The 18010-nt window shown below is 37.2% G+C and overlaps 2 protein-coding genes across 4 annotated transcripts in view; both read right to left on the bottom strand.

Annotated features, from left to right (window-relative positions):
* Nucleotides 1-4861: 4861 nt before the first annotated feature.
* LOC107865253 lies at nt 4862-12472 on the bottom strand. The gene is made up of 3 exons (XM_016711563.1): nt 12356-12472; nt 5234-5358; nt 4862-5144 (listed from the first exon to the last, which is right to left on the bottom strand). Exons 1-3 carry the CDS (start codon nt 12470-12472, stop codon nt 4862-4864), a joined length of 525 nt encoding a protein of 174 aa, XP_016567049.1.
* A 124-nt stretch (nt 12473-12596) lies between these two features.
* The window catches only part of LOC107863578 (guanylyl cyclase 1), a 36577-nt gene continuing 31163 nt past the window's right edge, over nt 12597-18010 (bottom strand). For 2 of the 3 annotated variants that reach the window (XM_016709563.2, XM_047408266.1), the window contains 2 exons: nt 13710-13785; nt 12597-12955 (listed from right to left, as the gene is read on the bottom strand). In XM_016709563.2, the coding sequence (XP_016565049.1) occupies nt 12857-12955; nt 13710-13785 (175 nt within the window). In that variant the 3' untranslated portion in view covers nt 12597-12856. Of the gene's footprint in view, nt 12956-13709; nt 13786-17032; nt 17409-18010 lie in introns of those variants that run through there. The other variant, XM_047408265.1, reaches the window with a different exon arrangement.

Genomic DNA, 18010 nt, shown 5'->3' with positions numbered 1-18010 from the left:
TTATGTTACTATCCTTCTCTATAGAATGTATCCAAGGTAGACCAATTTGGGACCCATTCTTTTGATATGCTAGTTTATCGCCCGATAGTGGTCTTGATGTTAATATTGAGAGATATTGGGCATGCCCTTATAGTTTCTTAGGTTCATCTCCTTTATATAGTTTAATCTTGGTATCGGTTTGGGGTTGGATACTACGTTCTTGCCATTATATGGTTCTTGTTCTAGTGGAGTTAAAGGAGGTGGAGATAGGTGATCTTTCCTTGACTGCTTCTTAAGTTAGCAAATTCGAAATTCTTTTGTTTCCTAGTTCATTCTTTGATAGTTATTTTGACCTTGGCATTGATGATGAGATTTTTACTCTATTCTTCGACAATGGGATTCATGGTTTAATTGGGTCAAGGTTGTTTTACATGGGTGTATTCAAAAAATTCTTATTTCAGCATTTTTCAGCCTAATAAGACTTGGTGGAGTACTTTCTTTTCCGCTATGTTCATATGGGTATTTGTTGCTGAGATCGAGTGTTGGATTGACCAGTTTTTGGCTAAGGTTGCATTTTTGTAAGTTGCTAGAGTTTTGGTTATCACTAGTATTACTTCCAGCCTTGGTAAGTTTTTGAGTATGCCTTGGTGCATTATTCCCTTTAGCAGATGTGGAGTTGATCGTTTGTGTCACGACCCAATTTATAAGTCATGATGGAACCTACTCCATCCCACCAGTAGGTAAGTCGAACCAAAGTGTAACACCCTAGAAGTAGCCCCTAGATGCCACACGGTGCTTAAGACTACGAATAGTCCCAAGCTAACCCATGATATCTATTCAGCTTGAAACTAGCATGAAAAGCGAACTAACATGCATAGAAACTGGAGGTAACAATTACATATCATAATGTAAATCTTTAACTTTGGAAGCCTTAAGAAACTTCTTGAACTTAAAACATACACAGTCTTACAAGCCTCTACTACTAACTAGAGAGCCACTGGGACAGGCCTCAGCTGACCCGAACATAAACAAAAATCAAAGATCTAAAATAACTTTCAACATTGAATAGGAGTCTGATAAACTGGGTCCTCGGACTATTAGGGATCACAAAAAGTTAGGATGCAGGTGATGATGTCCGTAGTCAACCGTACTGATGGAAATGAGCACCCGAACCTATATTATGAGAAAATGTAGCACACAGACATATATATGGGTCAGTACTTCTGGAATGTATTATGTGGGAGTGAATGCATAAGTAAACAAGAACTGAATTATATATATATATATATATATATATATATATATATACTTTCAGATAATGCATGCTAAGTGTAAATGGCTTACCTTGGCTTGAGTAAAACCAAAGACTGTGAAATCATAAAAAAAAAATGGATAATGAATCATATGAATAATCTTAGCAAGCCATAACACTTAGTTTCTAAAATCTTTACTTTTAAAATTTCTTATGGGAGACTCTTCCAACCGATATAAATCATGTGAGCTATCATAGAGTCTAACGTCTTACTCACGTTGGAGAGAGATATTCTACCCTTGCTATCGAAACAGAACCTTAACTTAAGTGATCACTATACTTTATCCATATTGGGAAAAAGCTTAACCTACGGTGGCTCATAGTTTCTAGGAATTTTGGATACACTCATCCGCATTCCCTTCTCGGTGCTAAATACTACTCCCAAATAAAAAATATATGCTCATACTTAAGAAATCCACCTTGAAATAGCATAAGGGTTTATTGAAAGAAAACCAGTAACACTTATGGATTCATGTCTTATCTTTAGATCAAAGGGTCAAGCTTTCTTGGATCATGTTATATTACATATGAATGGAACTTTAAAAGCTTAAACTTTCTTGTAAACTTAATGCTTTTCTTGAATCTTGAAACTCTTACATTCTTTAATAACACTTATAACAAAATAGCAGGCTCAACACCCATATTGAAATCTTTCATTTGAATCCACATCAAAGTAATGAAACTTAAATCACAATATCACTCTTAAAGTTCAAAACATGAATACATAAAACCTTTAAGCATCTTTAGCCTTAAATCACAAAATAAGGATTTGCTTCAATATATAAGAGTTTTGAGGGATGGATCCTAATATATAACAGGTAAACTCAATCTTAAAATCACTCTTTTTTAGGCACAGGGATGGGAGATTAACCTTGTTCAGAAACCCCACATATCTAGAATTGCTTGACTTGTGAAGAAGACTTGACTTTTAGACTTGAGAGATGACTTTGTGATAAAACCCTAATCATATGGTTCTTGAAGATGAGAGGAGACAAGATGTTGTTAATTGATCAAAGGATGGAGGAAAATAACGCCTCTTTAGGGTTATAGGTCGTGGGTTGGAAGTTATAAGAAGGAAAAATACCAAAAGGCCCCTCAACTGAACTTACAGAAAATTGATCGCCAGTCCTAATGAGTCCAATATAAGAATCATATAGTGAAGATACGAGTTGAGACTAGTAACTCGTAAGATTAGTAGTGGAAAAGATAGCACACACTGGTCAACATACGAGTGGTAACTTATGACTCGTTACTAGTTTATATGACTTGAAACAACCAATCGTATCTAGGACAGAAACTTAGGGAACCTATACTATTGAACTCACGACCTCACTTTATATGAATCGTACCATGCTTTGACGAATTCTAGGGTCAACTCGATCTATGATAGACTTCAACTACTCCACACTACTATAAGTATGACTTACTATATACGACTCGTAGATTGTATGTACTACTTAAGGGAATGAGTCATATGTTGCACAACGGCCTTCAGACACGGAGTATTACACATAGCCTCCCTTGGTACGACAAGTTACCATCACCACTAATCTCGAAGGCCATCACATTCTTCATACCTACATCACCTTAGATCCTAATCAAGACAAGATCCAACACTTGTTTCTTTTTTACCTCAGCACACAGGGATGAATTTACCACCTCCTTAATAAATGCATCACTATCCTCAGAGTTTAAGAGGCGAACCCAAAGGTTATCAAAACGGTGAACATATTTCACTAATTCTCGTTTCCCCTCATCCACATGAGCTAGACTTCCCATGGATAACCTTTTAAGAGTATTAGCAACCACATTAGCTTTAACTTGATAGTAGTGAAGACTCATGTCATAATTCTTTAGCTGCTCAAGCCATCTCCTTAGGTTCAGCTCTTTCTAAATAAACACGTACTGTAGGATATTATGATCAGAAAAGAAATCGACATGCACACCATATAGATAGTGACACTGGATTTTCAATGAATACACAACAGCCAAAAGCTCCAACTCATGAGTCAGATAATTCTTCTTATGTAACTTCAAATGTCTAGAGGCATAAGTTATCACCTTGCCATACTGCATCAAAATGCACCCAAGTCCTAGATAGGATGCATCACAAAAGACTACAAAACCGTCACTGCCTTCAGGCAAGGTCAATACCAGAGCCGAAGTCAGTTTATCCTTCAGCTTCTCAAAATTACCCTTATAAGCAACGGACAATAAAAACTTTCCCTTCTTCTAAGTCAACTTAGTTAATGGGGTAGATATAGATGAAAAACTCTCCACAAGCCTCCTGTAGTAACCAGCTAAACACAAGAATCTCTAAATATTGATTAGAGTCATGGATCTAAACCACCACTTAACCACTGTAACTTTTTGTGAATCTATCATAATCCTTTCGCTAGAAATGACATGACCTAGAAAAGTGTCAGTGTTCAACAGAACTCACATTTCAAAATTTGGCATACAACTATTGCCCTTTCAACGTCTGCAACACTATACGGAGGTGATTGGCATGATCCACCTTACTCTTTGAGTACACCAAAATATCATCTATGAACACAGTGGAGAACAAATCTAGAAACTGATGAAAGACCCTATTCATCAAGTCTATGAATACCATTAGGGCATTAGTCAACCCAAAGGTCATAACCACAAACTCAAAAAGGCAGTCTTAGGGATATCCACCTCCCTAATCTTTAACTGATGATACCCGGATCGAAGATCAATCTGGAAGAAAAACTTAGCACCCTGAAGCTGATCAAACAAATCATTTATCCTTGGAAGAGAGTACTTATTATTTACCGTCACCTTATTCAACTGTCGGTAATTAATACACATCCGAAGGGAACCATCCTTCTTATGCGTGAATAAAATTGGTGCACCCCACAGATCCTCTAATTGTTCCTTAAGCTCCTTTAACTCAGCTGGAGCTATTCTATATGGAGGAATAGAAATAGGATGAGTGTCCAGAACAAGATCTATCCCAAAATCAATCTCCCTATCAGGAGGAACACTAGGAAGGTCATCAATGAAGACATCAGGAAATTCATTTACCACCGGGACAGTGCAAAGAAGGACCTCTTAGTTAGAATCTTTAACCTGGACTAGATGATAGAGACACCTCTTGGAGATTAATATTTGATCTCTAAGATATGATATGAACTTCCCCTTAGGTGCTAGTGAACCACCCTCCCATTTAATAACTGGCTTATCAGGTAATTTAAAGACAACCTTATGGGTTCAACAGTCTAGAGAAGCATAGCACGAGTGCAACCAGTCCATCCCAAAGATGACATCGAAATCAACTGTGTCTAATTTACATAGATCCACCAAAATCTCCTAACCATCCACAAATACCACACAACCTCTATAGACTCTTCTAGCCACCACAGAGATACCCACTGGGGTAGAAATAGAAAAAGAGTCTAAAATATACTCGAGACTGAAACCAAAATGTACAGTCATAAATGGGGTCACATAAGAGAGAGTAGAACTCAAATTAAGTAAACAGTACACATAACGGGAAGAGAGTTTCAACATACCTGCAATGACATCAGGTGATGTCTTAAACTCCTAGCAGGTAGTGAGAGCATAAAGATGATTCCGACCAGTGTCAGAACTAGATGGTGCATCCTTTGGTACCAGAGCTGATGAAGAGGTAACAGGAATCTTGTTTTCCCCAGAAGCAACCTTACCAACAAGATAGTTTCTAATCATGTGCCCTAGCTGACCGCAATTGAAGCACTTGTTCTTTCCTTCATTATAGTAACCCTGATGCAATTGACCAAAAAATCTACAGAGAGGATATGATAAAGCTGACTGAGCCCCACTAACCTGAGATTGGGCATCCTGTGCCCTAAAATTATCACTACCATGATAATGCCTATCACCTTACAGCTTTGTGTAGGGAGCACTAGCCGTCGAGTAAGACCTAGAGTTACCCACCTTTTCTTGGACCACTTTCCACCATTCCTACCACTCTGCTGTTGACTACCACCCTGATCAGAAAACCTAAACTTCTTACATTGCCTTTCCCCAATCTCAGCCTGCTTTTTCTTCTCTTTATCCACCTACTGCATGTGCATAACCAATCTTGAAATGTCAATTTCCCTGTTCAACAACGCAATCTTACTCTCTAAACTCAAGTTTCAGGATAATCTAGAAGAGAACTTCCTCATTTTATCCCTCATGCTAGAAACCAACCCAGAGTATACTGAGATAACTGGTGAAACTTCAAGGCATACTCTTTGAATGACATCTTCCCTTGCTTCAAGTTAATAAACTTTTCCTCCTTGGCTTCCCTCAATACTTAAGGAAAAAACCGATCCAAAAAAACACTAGAAAAATCATCCCAAAGGGTTGACTCAGCATCGTCACCTCCTAGTTTGTTCCCATTCCTCATACTATTGGTATACTACATCCTTTAGTTGGTAGGTAGCAAACTCCACCCCCTCCACATTAGTAGCATGTATCATATGAAAGATCTTCTCTATCTCATCAAAAAAAGCTTGAGGATCCTCCTCAACCATAACACCAGAGAACACATGATTATTAATTTCATGAACTGGCCAACCCTTGTGGCCTCAAAATGGAGTAACAAAAGCACCATGCTCGGCCTAAGAAGCTACCAACTACGCCAACATATGAATAGATTGATGAAACTCATCATTTATCACATCAGTCTGGGGAGATCGAGAAGGGCTGGAGAAAACTAGTGGAACTCCAGAAGGGCAATCAAGAACTAGACCCCTAGATCAGGTCTGGACCCATAAGTAAAATAGGTCCCATCAATATTATACTCGGGTGGGATAAAAGAGTTTCTTTAAACTTAAGATCGTTTGGGTGGCATGGTTTGAAAAGCAAACAAATGGGTATTAGAGAAGATTTTAGGACCTTAGAATCTATAGCTTGAAAATAGAACTCAAGAAAGAAAAATATTTCTAAATGCCTTGTAGCCTCTTCCTTATGAATGTGGTGTGCTACACACCCTTAAAAGAGACTCTACTCGACACGGCTTTGACGAACACCCAATTGACCATGAACCTAGGGATCTGATACCAATCTGACATGACCTGAACTAGGGCCTAGTCGTGTCAGGCATCTCAAGTCCAACCAGGACCGAAGACCTGCCCCAATACCCAACCATTACCACCCTGTACCCTATGTCAAATGAATTCCAAACATATAACAAATTGAATCAATAATAATTTCAAGACATTAAATAAATCCTATAATCATAATCCAACAACCTCACTCAAATATTTGACTGGTGCCAACCCCAATGCCAATACCAATACTAAGGCTAAAACCAATACCAATACCGCTTATGCCCATAGTTGTCTGACAAAGCCTCTAACTAGAGTTAAATAACATCTAGTCGGTATATGCCCCCGGCCATGGCAAAAACCAAAATCCAAGAAACAAAAATAATGAAAAGAAGACCATAGCATGAAATGAAGTCTTCCAAAGTATGAAAGCTCACCACTTCAATCTAACTCAAGCTGTCTCCGAATCCAAGTCACTGAGTAGTAGGAATGGTAGTATGGCCGATTCCTACATCACGTGGGGATATATCGCCCGAAGATGATTAGCAAAGTGAACGCTAGCATATACTCAGGGATAAAAATAAACTAATACCATTGTTTAAAACCAAGTCAAATAACCATTTCCAGTCACGCATATACATATATATCATGCTGGGATAGGGAACTGGGTTTAGAATTTATTTAAAACTTAACCTGGGCTGAGTAGCTTGACCGTTCTAAAACCACCCACGAGTTATATGGGTTCAGATCCCCCTGCTGAAATGGACCCAGTGCGTGGTAGCCGCATGACTATAGAAAAGAACCTGAGATGACTAGTACATCTCCCAAAATATAAAGTATGATATCATGCACATGGTCACCAAGACCACCTTCACACCGACAAATATGAGTTTCCAGTGTCGGTCCCCCTGGGACCCCCACCTTCCACGGCTTTGATACTCAACCCTCTTTAAGACCATATTAAAACCATTTGCACATTCCAACCATTTACTAAGGAGATTTCTATTTGGGCATTAACCGTTGGTATCGTTATACCAAAATTAGATTTTGCAAGTTTATCCTTTTATACCATACCAAAATCGTTAAACCAAGTTGACTCCAAAGTATCCAATTAGTCCAAAACCATGGCCACCAAGTCCTTTTCAAACCATTTGAAACCAACCAAAAAAATTTAAGTTTCATTACCTTTTATGTAATCTAAAGATTTCAAGAGTAGCCACACTATGTGACAAAATTATTCTTAATGGCATTTTAACAAACAGGTTGAGGGAACATATGTTTCAAAACCATAACCAAGTAAATTGGGGGAAACCAAAGTACCCCTAAATCAACTTACCATAACAATGTACTCCACAATGTCAAAATCATATTAACAGCGTGAAAGAGACATCATTAAACCATAAGAAACATTATTCAACTGTGAAGATCCAAAACCCCCAACCATTATTTCAAAGCAATAACAATATCATGAAAATCATACATTAAAAAAATGCTCTTTGTAAAATAATAATGAGGGAGGAGTAACATACCTTAGACACCAAGGAAGACGAAGAAAAACAACCCTTGAAAGCCTTAATTGATTATCTTGAAGAAACCCTAGCCTTTTGCTTAAGAGGGAGTTGAGAGAGATTTTAAGAGTGTTTGATTGAGAATATACGTTAATAAAGCCCCAAAAGGTGTTTTATGTCATGGGATCAAGGGAGTTAGAAAGGGGAAATGTCCAGAATGCCCCAACTTAAAATTGTAAAATTATCGCAGGTGGTTACGAGTCGACCCATTGACTCTTGACCACAATATACAACTCGTACCATGGAGTCTTTGCTAAGACAGTGAGTTGGACACCCATACACTATCCACTATACGAATCCCTAGCCCCTACTCGTGAGACCATACGACTGGTATGGTCCAGTCATACCTAAGACAGAAACCAAAAGGATTGGACACTTCATAATATATGCCTCAAGCTTACCACTCGTACCCTATCCTTATAGCTCTTAGTGAGCCACTTATAATTAAAGCCAAGTTAAGTCACTAAGTTAGTAATTTTATTAAGGAACTGACCAAATGAACCGTCACTACCCCTAACGACCCATATTCATAAAATCGTAACCATAATAACAACCCAACCACCAATCATTACATACCTTATGATTTGGGCCACCTAACCTGTACTTACGCCATATGACTCATATGGTGAGTCGTTAAAAAACAGTGAGCTTATAGCTCAGAAAAATTTCAAGGGTCAAAACCCAAGGTGTTTCAGTCTATCACTCCACATGTCTTAGTATTAATTATAGCTCCCAGAATCTTTACTTATTCTATTATATGATTTTGTATTTCCTCACTCTAAGTGCAATCTTTCCCTTAATTTGAATATGTGCGTGCTTTACTACCCCCATACTCATGCGCCTCCGTTATTTGATATTATTTACTAAGTATTTAGTTATGATATCACTATATAGAGTCTTTTCCTCTTTGTTGAGGCATTAGATGACTTGATATGCATGTATGCTCCCATTTTAGATGTCTAAATACTCATTGTGTCCCATAAGTTCCTAAGTATTATATTGGCATTACAGTTTTTGGCCATGTCATTATTACTACCTTAATTCCATATTCACATGCCTCTTACTATGGTTTATTGCCCTACAGCTGAATAATATTATGACCACTAAAATAATAATCTCAAAGATTTAAGAACTAATGTAAATAAAATATGATTATCTATGAGCGGTAGCTTAGGGGTAAAAGCCTAACATAGGCTGATCCTAATTCATGGACTTATGGGTGGTATTCTAAGGGTAGAAAGAACACCTAGCATAGGTCGATCTCAATATTACGAGTGGTATCTCGGGGTGAAAAAAAAGCCCAACATGGGTCGATCTCAATTTATGTATTGATGAGGAACGTATCCCAGGGGTATAATGCCTAGCATGGGTCATCCTCTTTTGCCATTGAACAGTTGGTCATATGTATCACATCGCTTATAAGGATTATAAAGCAAAGAAGATTATAGAAAAGAATGTAATGCACATATTTCTACAAATGTAAATAAAGGTGGTCTCTCATCAATATGGGGTAGCTTAGAATCTCCAATGTAGCTAATAATCTTCCCCCACCTCTTAGTATGGTAAAGTACTTTAATATGGGGTTATTACTCAAAGTACAGCTTAAATCATCAAACTAGCATTTCAAGACCTCATAATCATGGCAGGAACTGTGCTAATATACTCAGGGTTTCTAATCCATACATCTAATCATAAGAAAATCATGCATAATAATGTAATCGTTAAATAAAAAAGCCAGAATTGTACCTCGAGTCTCAATATCGAATCATTAACAAAGCTGCCATAAATTAGCCATAACAATAATAATAACAATAGCAATATCAACGTGAGAAATTGGCTAGCTCAGACAACCAATACCTAACTGAGCCTTTCACAAGCCCCCACCGCTGTAGACTCAGAAGGTTCAATCAATAAAAAACATACTACAAGCCATACTCATCACACATACCTATGCAAACCCCCATAAGGCTGATATATATAGGCGCATATTGGTGATAGGAAATATGCATGCAAGAGTGAATGTCAAGATACAATCTGTGACATCACAACCAATCCAAAACACCATAAGTAACCCAGTGTATAACCTCATATCATCTGTATCATAATCAATAGCTGGAATTAAACCGATAAATATATAATTAATAGATGAACTCGAACCAATAAATATATAATCAATAGCCGAACTCGAACCGGTAAATATATAATCAATAGCCAGACTCGAACCGATAAATATATAATCAATAGTCAGACTCAAACCAGTAAATATATAATCAATGCCCTCAATATCATCAATATCATCAACATTATCAATCATCGAGTTTTACTCAAAATTCACATCATCAATATCATGATCATCCTCCGTCCAGAGATGTGTATATAGATATATAACAGGGGTACGGACTTAAGTCGTGGCTAAAATAAGTGTAAATCCATAAATCCATTGCCTGAGGTAAAATTTACGACTAAATCATTATAAAAGTGTAGAAAGGGACTGGAATCTCTCGAGAAGGGAGTAAATAGTAGTATCAAAATCATAAACTGAAATCTGTCTCAATTAAATCCTTAAAACATTATTTCTAATCTCTTTACACATAGGTTATTCATTAAGACGGTGAAATTATTATTATGAAGGAATCTATTTTTAAGGTGAAAATGGGTTTTAACCCTTATTTAGGAAAAACAATAACAAAATCATATTTTAGTTGGAATCGTAGCAATAACCAATTTAATAATCATGAATGTACCGAATTTATGCATGCCATCACCAATATTCAAACAATGGAATCATAAGCATCAATATATCTATAAACTACAACGTCCTTTACAAGGGTAAACACTTCCCAAATGTCCAACCGATATCATAAGATGGCCTTGGGCCCAATAATGCATCCGAAATAATTACAACATCATAATCACATCCTTAGGACCACTTACATATCTGGAACCCATGTCAATAATCATATTTATAAGCCATCTCATACCTATAAGCCATAGCATATCTGTGAGGCATATCATGTCTATAAGGCATCTCATATCTAGGAGGTATAGTATATCAATAGGCCATAAATCATAACTATGAGGCATTTCACATCTATAAGGCATCTCATATCTATAGTTTATAAATCATCTCTATGTCTATGCCTTTATTATTGAGAATGCCAATGGACCATATCATAAATCAACTCCAAAAGCGATATCATAGCTACAAGCCATTGATCATAATACCAGGAAAACAATCATCATTCACCAAGTCATGAAGTAACCTTATACTAAAGGCTCAACAGTCTCAATTATGCCTAACATGTGTAAATAAGTCCACAAGGGATAACATAAGTCTTGGCCTAAGGTGGACCTGAGGAACCCATTTCTAATTCTCAAAATCCATATTTAGGAGATTTATACCCTGTACTAGGCTAAAATATCTAAATTGACTTCTATAGGGTGCATAAGTCATAATTAATCTTAAGATAAGAATTCCACCTAGAACATGATCAATTTAGTCAACTCCACCTAAATTACGGTTTCAAGATCACTAAACTAGTCCAAATAAGGTTAATCATACTAACATGCTTACAATCACTTAAACCACATCCCAAACCTAGCATCATATCATAACCATTCTACGAATTTACTTAATCTGTGAAGAAGACAATAGGATCCTAGAAATATAATAACCATTTCCTCATAAGGGCCAAATCTCTCATCTAATCCCCAAACTTCAATAATCAAGACTTAAGTCATGGTGTCCTATCCATAATCAATCTTAGCATTCACATTTGCATGCGATTTATAAACCACATCATCTTGTGAAAAAGAGTAGACAGAAGCCTACCTCGAAGCCGAACTGCAAATCCTTAAATCATCCATAAAATATGTCTTCACTACACGATCTCAAAATGCCCCTATGCTATCAAAATCGTAATCTATACATTATTAGGAGTAAAATAAGACCCATATGGTCATATTAAGGGTCGGGTCAAATTTTCGGTTAAGAACGGGCCTACGAGGCCTACTAACAGAATTTAAAAATTAAAATCGTAACGAGGTCCCTCGAAGGACAAGGAAGTTGTCCTCAAAAGTTAAGCACAAACAAAACACAATTCGGGTCTCAAATCAACCCTTAAAGTTTAAGAATTCAAAGCCCTGATTTCTAAGAATTTATCAAGAAATTGAAGGAAACTTACCATGAAATAGAAGGGGAACCACGGAATAATAGATAACCAAGCTCCCCAAATCATCTATAAGCTTAATCCAAAGCTTTGCATCCCTTTTAGGGTTTCAAATCTCAAGAAATGGGTGAAAACTGAGCTAAAATCATGGAAAAGGGGGTTTTATATACCCAAACCAGGTAATCAAAAATTGTTATCGCGACCAGCAGATGTGCGACTGCACTAACTTGGTGACTGCACATCGAGTCGTGATCATCACCCCTCTCCGTGATCACACTATCTTGCCTGCCAAGGATACCGTGATCGCGACCCTTGGCTGGCGATCATCTTACACCAGCTGACAGTAGTGGACTTGGAATTTTCAAGTCCCGCGAAGCCCTCAGGATTCATTCGAAACCCCATATACGTAAACAAACTATTTAATCACACTAAATTCGATGTTTTATGATGTACCAAGAGTTAAAGACATTTTATCTATACCAAGAGTTAAGACATTTTATCTACAGCTGGTACGATCTAAAAAGACTTGAAAAAAAGAAAAAACGGTGTGCCCATTCATTTACTTATTTATTTTATTGAATACATTCTCCAGAACAAATTCACAAGGTGTTTATGTCAATCATGAAAACATATCACGGAGTCTTTCCATTTCCATGCATCAAGGATTCTCTGGCTTTCTTACAAGTTCGCACTATAAGGACTCTCTGAGAATCCTAAAGTTCATGCTACTATTGCCTAACTTAAAAGAATACACACAACAAAATACGAAATCTAATCGATCAGCAATCAGGCAGTCTCTTTTTTGTTTTGCAGTAACTGTCTTATAATACAGTGATCATCATGATCATGATAGCTGCTTTTAGTCTCCTCTCTTTCTACACGGATCTGCATTCAAGAGATGAAAAAACTTGAGAAGTATCATCGGCATATCTTCAACATTTAAATTCCAACAAAACCAGGGAACAGTAATGGGATAAAATATATTTAACTATTGGAAAAGAAGAACAAGTTGTAGAATAGTTACCTCTACCATTTCCTTTTTTAGCATGTTATTATCATATTTGATTAAAACTTTCACAACCTTATGGGGGATAAGGGAACGACTTGAGAAGATTGGTATTCATATACCAAAAGAAATGATAAACGTCTTTATTATTATTATCATCCAGCGGTTTAAGAATATTGCAATATCTGCAGCTCGCAGTATGTTATGAGATTCCATTTGTTGCTCCTACTTGATTGAAGCTATTGAAATATTTGATACATTTCTTGGTCTTTTATCAAACGATCAAATCTAAAGTAGTTAATTAGTGTCCACACAGGAATGTGTCTGCCCCATAAGGTTACAAACCAGGAAGGAGTGATCATCACACTTCTGCAAGCAAATAAATGCTTTCAGGTGAGAGAGGCCCCCACTTCAGTTCTTGGAATGCCCTACTACTGTACTCTGTTTTCCTTACCAAAAAATAAATAAATGCCTCAAGAAAATGCATGCTTTTGCAAACCAAATACCTAAAGTGAATTTGATTGCATAGTCATCAATAATTAAATAAGTCTCCGATTAAATCTCAATCGGCAACAAGTAGAGAACCTTCATTCTTTATGTCGCAAGAAAATTTGGAAAAGCAACTTTACTTACCAGTAGAAGATCCTCATCAGTTCCGAAGGATTTGCGGGCCTTTTCTAAACACTTTGAGGTGACCTTTCCATATTTCCTGCATAAGATTTCCACATAATGCAAGTATGAACTAATTGGTTTCTCAAACAACGTAAAGCATAATCGTAAAAATCCAAAAATTAAAAATTGGTTACTTTGAAGAAAGAATTTTTTTTTCATTTTATTATAGATAAAATATAAAAAGGGTAGTCCAGTGCACTAAAGCTACCGCTATGCGCGGTGTCCGGGGAAGGCCCCACTACAAGCATTACCTTGCATTTCTGCTAGAGACTGTTTCCAAGCTAATCTTTTTTAGATAATGGTAACATTTCATTAAACACAAATATGTTGGTAAAGTGAACAAAATACAGAATCCAAAAGTGAATCAGAGTATTTCAATGCCCTTGATCTAACAAAAACTTGTAGGGATTCTATAACTTCAAGTATAGATTCACTATTATTTTACAGGATGTCCTTTACTCCAAAAGAGAAAAAGTTATATACAGTTCAGTTTTAACTCTCTGTGTGAATCTATTTGTATTCTCAAAGCATCTAGAGTTTCTTTCCTTCCAAACTATCCACCTAATTCAAGCTGGGTTGAGTTGCCACCATTTCTTCTGTTTAATACCATCAAGGCATCAACTAATCTGTTCCAACATCTCAAGATGTCTACTGTCTTAGACCAATTCATTCCAGTCATACACAAGAACATGAGTCATAGTTGAGCTGTGACAACACAATGTAGAAACAACTGAGAATTGTCTTCACCTTCTTTTTCATATATGTGATATCAGGAACTCTACTGGTAACCCCTCCTCTTTAGATTCTCTCGAGTTAGATATACTTTCCTGGCCACTAACCATACAACGCATTGCACCTTAGAGGGTGCATTTACTTCCCAAATTTGCTTCCAAGGCCATCCCTTATCCTCATGGCAAGTACCCATCAAAATACTATTAAGCTGATTTTACTGAGAAGTGAGGTTGCGATGGCTTGCGCATGTGATAAGGAGGGGCACGGATGCTCCAGCACTGAGGTGCAAGAGACTGGCTATGGATGGTTTTAGGCGGGGTAGAGGTAGGCCGAAGAAACATTGGAGGGAGGTGATTAAACATGACATGGAACGCTTACAGCTTACAAAAGGACATGACCCTAGATAGAAAGGTGTGGAGGACGCGAATTAGGGTAGAGGGTTAGTGGATAGGAGTCCGTCTGTAGTAATAAGGAGGAGTGCATTGTTTGTATCTATGCCTGTAGTTTCATGTTCGTCGTGTTCTGAGGATGTTTGTGATCTCGAATAGATAGTTTATAGTATTACGTTGTCGACGTCTTATTTCTTTTATCATCTAGCGGTGTGTTATCCCATTTTGTTGTTTATTTTTATGTTTTTGGTGGTTATAGTGTGATATGTCTTGAGCCGAGGGTCTATCAAAAATAGTCTCTCTACTTCATCTGAGGTAGTGGTACTGCGTACACTTACCCTCCCCTGACCCCATTTTGTGGGAATACACTGGGTATGTTGTTGATTTTACTGAGAAGATGATGGAGCTTGAGCCTTTCTTTCCATATAAGAGAATCCTCACAATCTGTTAAACTTTCACCTGCTCCAGTTGATTTAGCAATCCAGCAACTCTGTTCATTTCCCAGTCATTTAGCCATCTTCTAAAGTTTAGATTCCAGCTTTGGTGTTCTCTCCTCTCTTCCACTGTCGCTTGTTGATTTGTTGCTAGCAGATATAGGTGAGGATATTGGTCTTCTAGAGGGTCACGTCCTATCTAGTTATCATCCCAAAAGGCATCCCTCCTAGCTCCTCGCTTAATTTCTGTAATGCTGAAGCACCAGGCCACAGTGTAGAGATTGATCCAATTGCTTACACCATACGGGGATTTCACCTTTGTTGATACGGGCATGATCATGAAGATGGACGTACGTGAGCATGCATGGAATCAATCCGAGGGAGTGTACAAGTTGAAGTGTGAAGAGGGATTTGGACACCCCAAGGTCGCCCCTACATACACTCCAAGGGCGCCTCTTTTGCTCCCTTCATTAAGGGCTTTTTGGACCTTTCACTTTATTTTGTAATAAGTCTATAATAAGTCTATAAATAGACTAATATTAGGTCTTTATTTCTTGAGTTGTTGAATGATATTGTAATGCAAAACTTGGAACACCTTTCTTCTCGCTTTGAGAGAGTGTAACATCTTAGTTGTAGGGCTTGGAAAAGCCACAAAACCGAAATGCTGGTAATACTAGTGTGGAATCACTAGTGTTGCAAAACTTGGTTCGAAACCTTGGTGCTAGAGTGGTTCACGCCCTCTTGTGTCATTGTAAGAGTGTTGGTGTTGCTTTTACAATAGTTAAGGGTCTTAGTGTTTGAGATACACTTAGGGGTCGTTTGATAGAGTGTATAAGAATAATGCAAAATATAGTATGTTAGTAATGCTTGTATTAGTAATGTTTGTGTTAGCTATACTTACATTAGTTATACTTATATTTTTCTTATGCAGAGTTTGGTTAGATGTATTAAAAATAACATGAATTAAAGAATTTTTAGAAAAAAAAAATTACAAAAATATCCTTCATATATTTGTTGGAAAGGATGTGAAATTTTTTTTGAGGGATAATAGTGTCTTTAATCATGTTAATGCATGTATTGGATCCATTGAATTGCTAATACCATGGATTTTGAGGTATTAGTAATACACACCTCAATACACAATAGAGTGTAAGCATTAGTTATACAGAGGATGCAAAAGTATACCAAACAAGGTATCAGTAATACACATTAAATTAATGCATAGATTAGTTTTCTAATACACTACCAAACGACCCCTTAGGTTCTTAGTTCTTGTAGGAGTTGATGTCTCACTACCTATCTGTATCTTCTTGTAATAGTTTGTAGTGTTCGTTTCTTGTTTAGTGAAAGTCGTTTGGTTCTTGTTATCTCTTGTTGTCATTCATCTTGTTCATCTTGTGTAGCTGTTGTTTTGGTGTTGAAACACCTTATCTTGTCTTTCTTGTTGTATTCTCAGTTTTAGATTTGTGGCCGAAGAGGTGTGTCTTGTTGTTCTCACCCTTGTCTTGTGTTTCGTGTCTTGTTTCCGTGTTGTGGGTTGATTCCGTTATCATTTGTGCACCATCGGGAGCCTTTTACATACTTAACATCAATTATGTTCCTCCATAAAGCCTGTAGTTCATTATTATATCTCCACAGCCACTTAAGAAAGAGACTTCTGTTGTGTTGTCTCAAATTTCTGATGCTTAAACCGCAATGTGCTTCGCTTGAGTTGACTATCTTCCAGCTTACCAAGTGAATAGTTTCAGTTTCCTCATTTCCTTGCCAAATGAATCCCTTCTGAGAGTGTCTAATCTTCTTTCCACCTTTTGACTGGTCGGGGGAAAAGGGACATCACATAAGTTACAAGAGAATCCAACAAAATATTTACTAGGACCACTCTGCCTCCAAGCGAAAGATGTTGAATCTTCCACTTAGACGGTCACTTAACACATCTATTAATCACATCATGCCATATCCCCAGTGCTTTGTTTTTGGCCCCCAGTGCTAGATGACTAGACGGTCACAAAGCAGGATGTGGGATGGATATCTCTTGTTTGAGTCTTCCACTTAGTCGGTCACTTAATACTATCTCTTTGAAAACAGATATTTCTCTGGTGGGCCTCCTGATACCAGAAAAACAACGGAAAACCAAAATCAGTCCAAAAATAGTCCACAAATTAGAAGAAATCCATGAGCCCTTTTGGAACTACTTTCGGCCAACAACAAAAACACAAAAATACAAGATATAATGGTGTATTTATACACCAAAACAGAAACAATATGTGAAGACCAAGATGAACACAAAGGCACAAGATTCGGAGTTAACAATAACAACAAAAACACAAGGTTACAACACAAACACCAAACACAATTACAAGAAAAGTAAAAGGATCGATAGATAGACCACATGAAGGTATAATCTTAAGAACCCAAGAATGGACAATCTTGGACCCTTAACACTACACACAACAATAAACCGATCTCTTACAATGATACAAGTTCGGATTCCACCTCCCAAGCATCGATGTTTCCAAGCAAAGCAAACAACAAAAGAGAATCCACCCTTTTGATGTACCTAGTTACAATTTCGGGTTTGGGTGCCTCAAAGGAGAGAGGACTTGATGTTCCTTGTGTCTTACAAGACTTACAACATACAAAATCTGCCTATGAAACCTTATAAATGTTTCTTATATATTACAATAGAATTAGAAGTTAAAATAACCAA

Source organism: Capsicum annuum, chromosome 3 (assembly GCF_002878395.1).
Source record: "Capsicum annuum cultivar UCD-10X-F1 chromosome 3, UCD10Xv1.1, whole genome shotgun sequence".
Classification (NCBI taxonomy): Eukaryota; Viridiplantae; Streptophyta; class Magnoliopsida; order Solanales; family Solanaceae; genus Capsicum; species Capsicum annuum.
Note: the sequence above shows the minus strand (reverse complement) of the source record. Positions and strands in the feature narration are given on the sequence as shown.

Excerpts from the sequence above, each read along its gene's own strand:
- LOC107865253 (XM_016711563.1), bottom strand. The coding sequence starts at position 12,472 with ATGGGGTTTCGAATGAATCCTGAGGGCTTCGCGGGACTTGAAAATTCC. Across the intron at positions 5,359-12,355 it reads GATCACGGTATCCTTGGCAG|GTGGATAAAGAGAAGAAAAA; the intron begins GCAAGATAGTGT and ends CACATGCAGTAG. Across the intron at positions 5,145-5,233 it reads GGAAAGTGGTCCAAGAAAAG|GGCACAGGATGCCCAATCTC; the intron begins GTGGGTAACTCT and ends TGATAATTTTAG.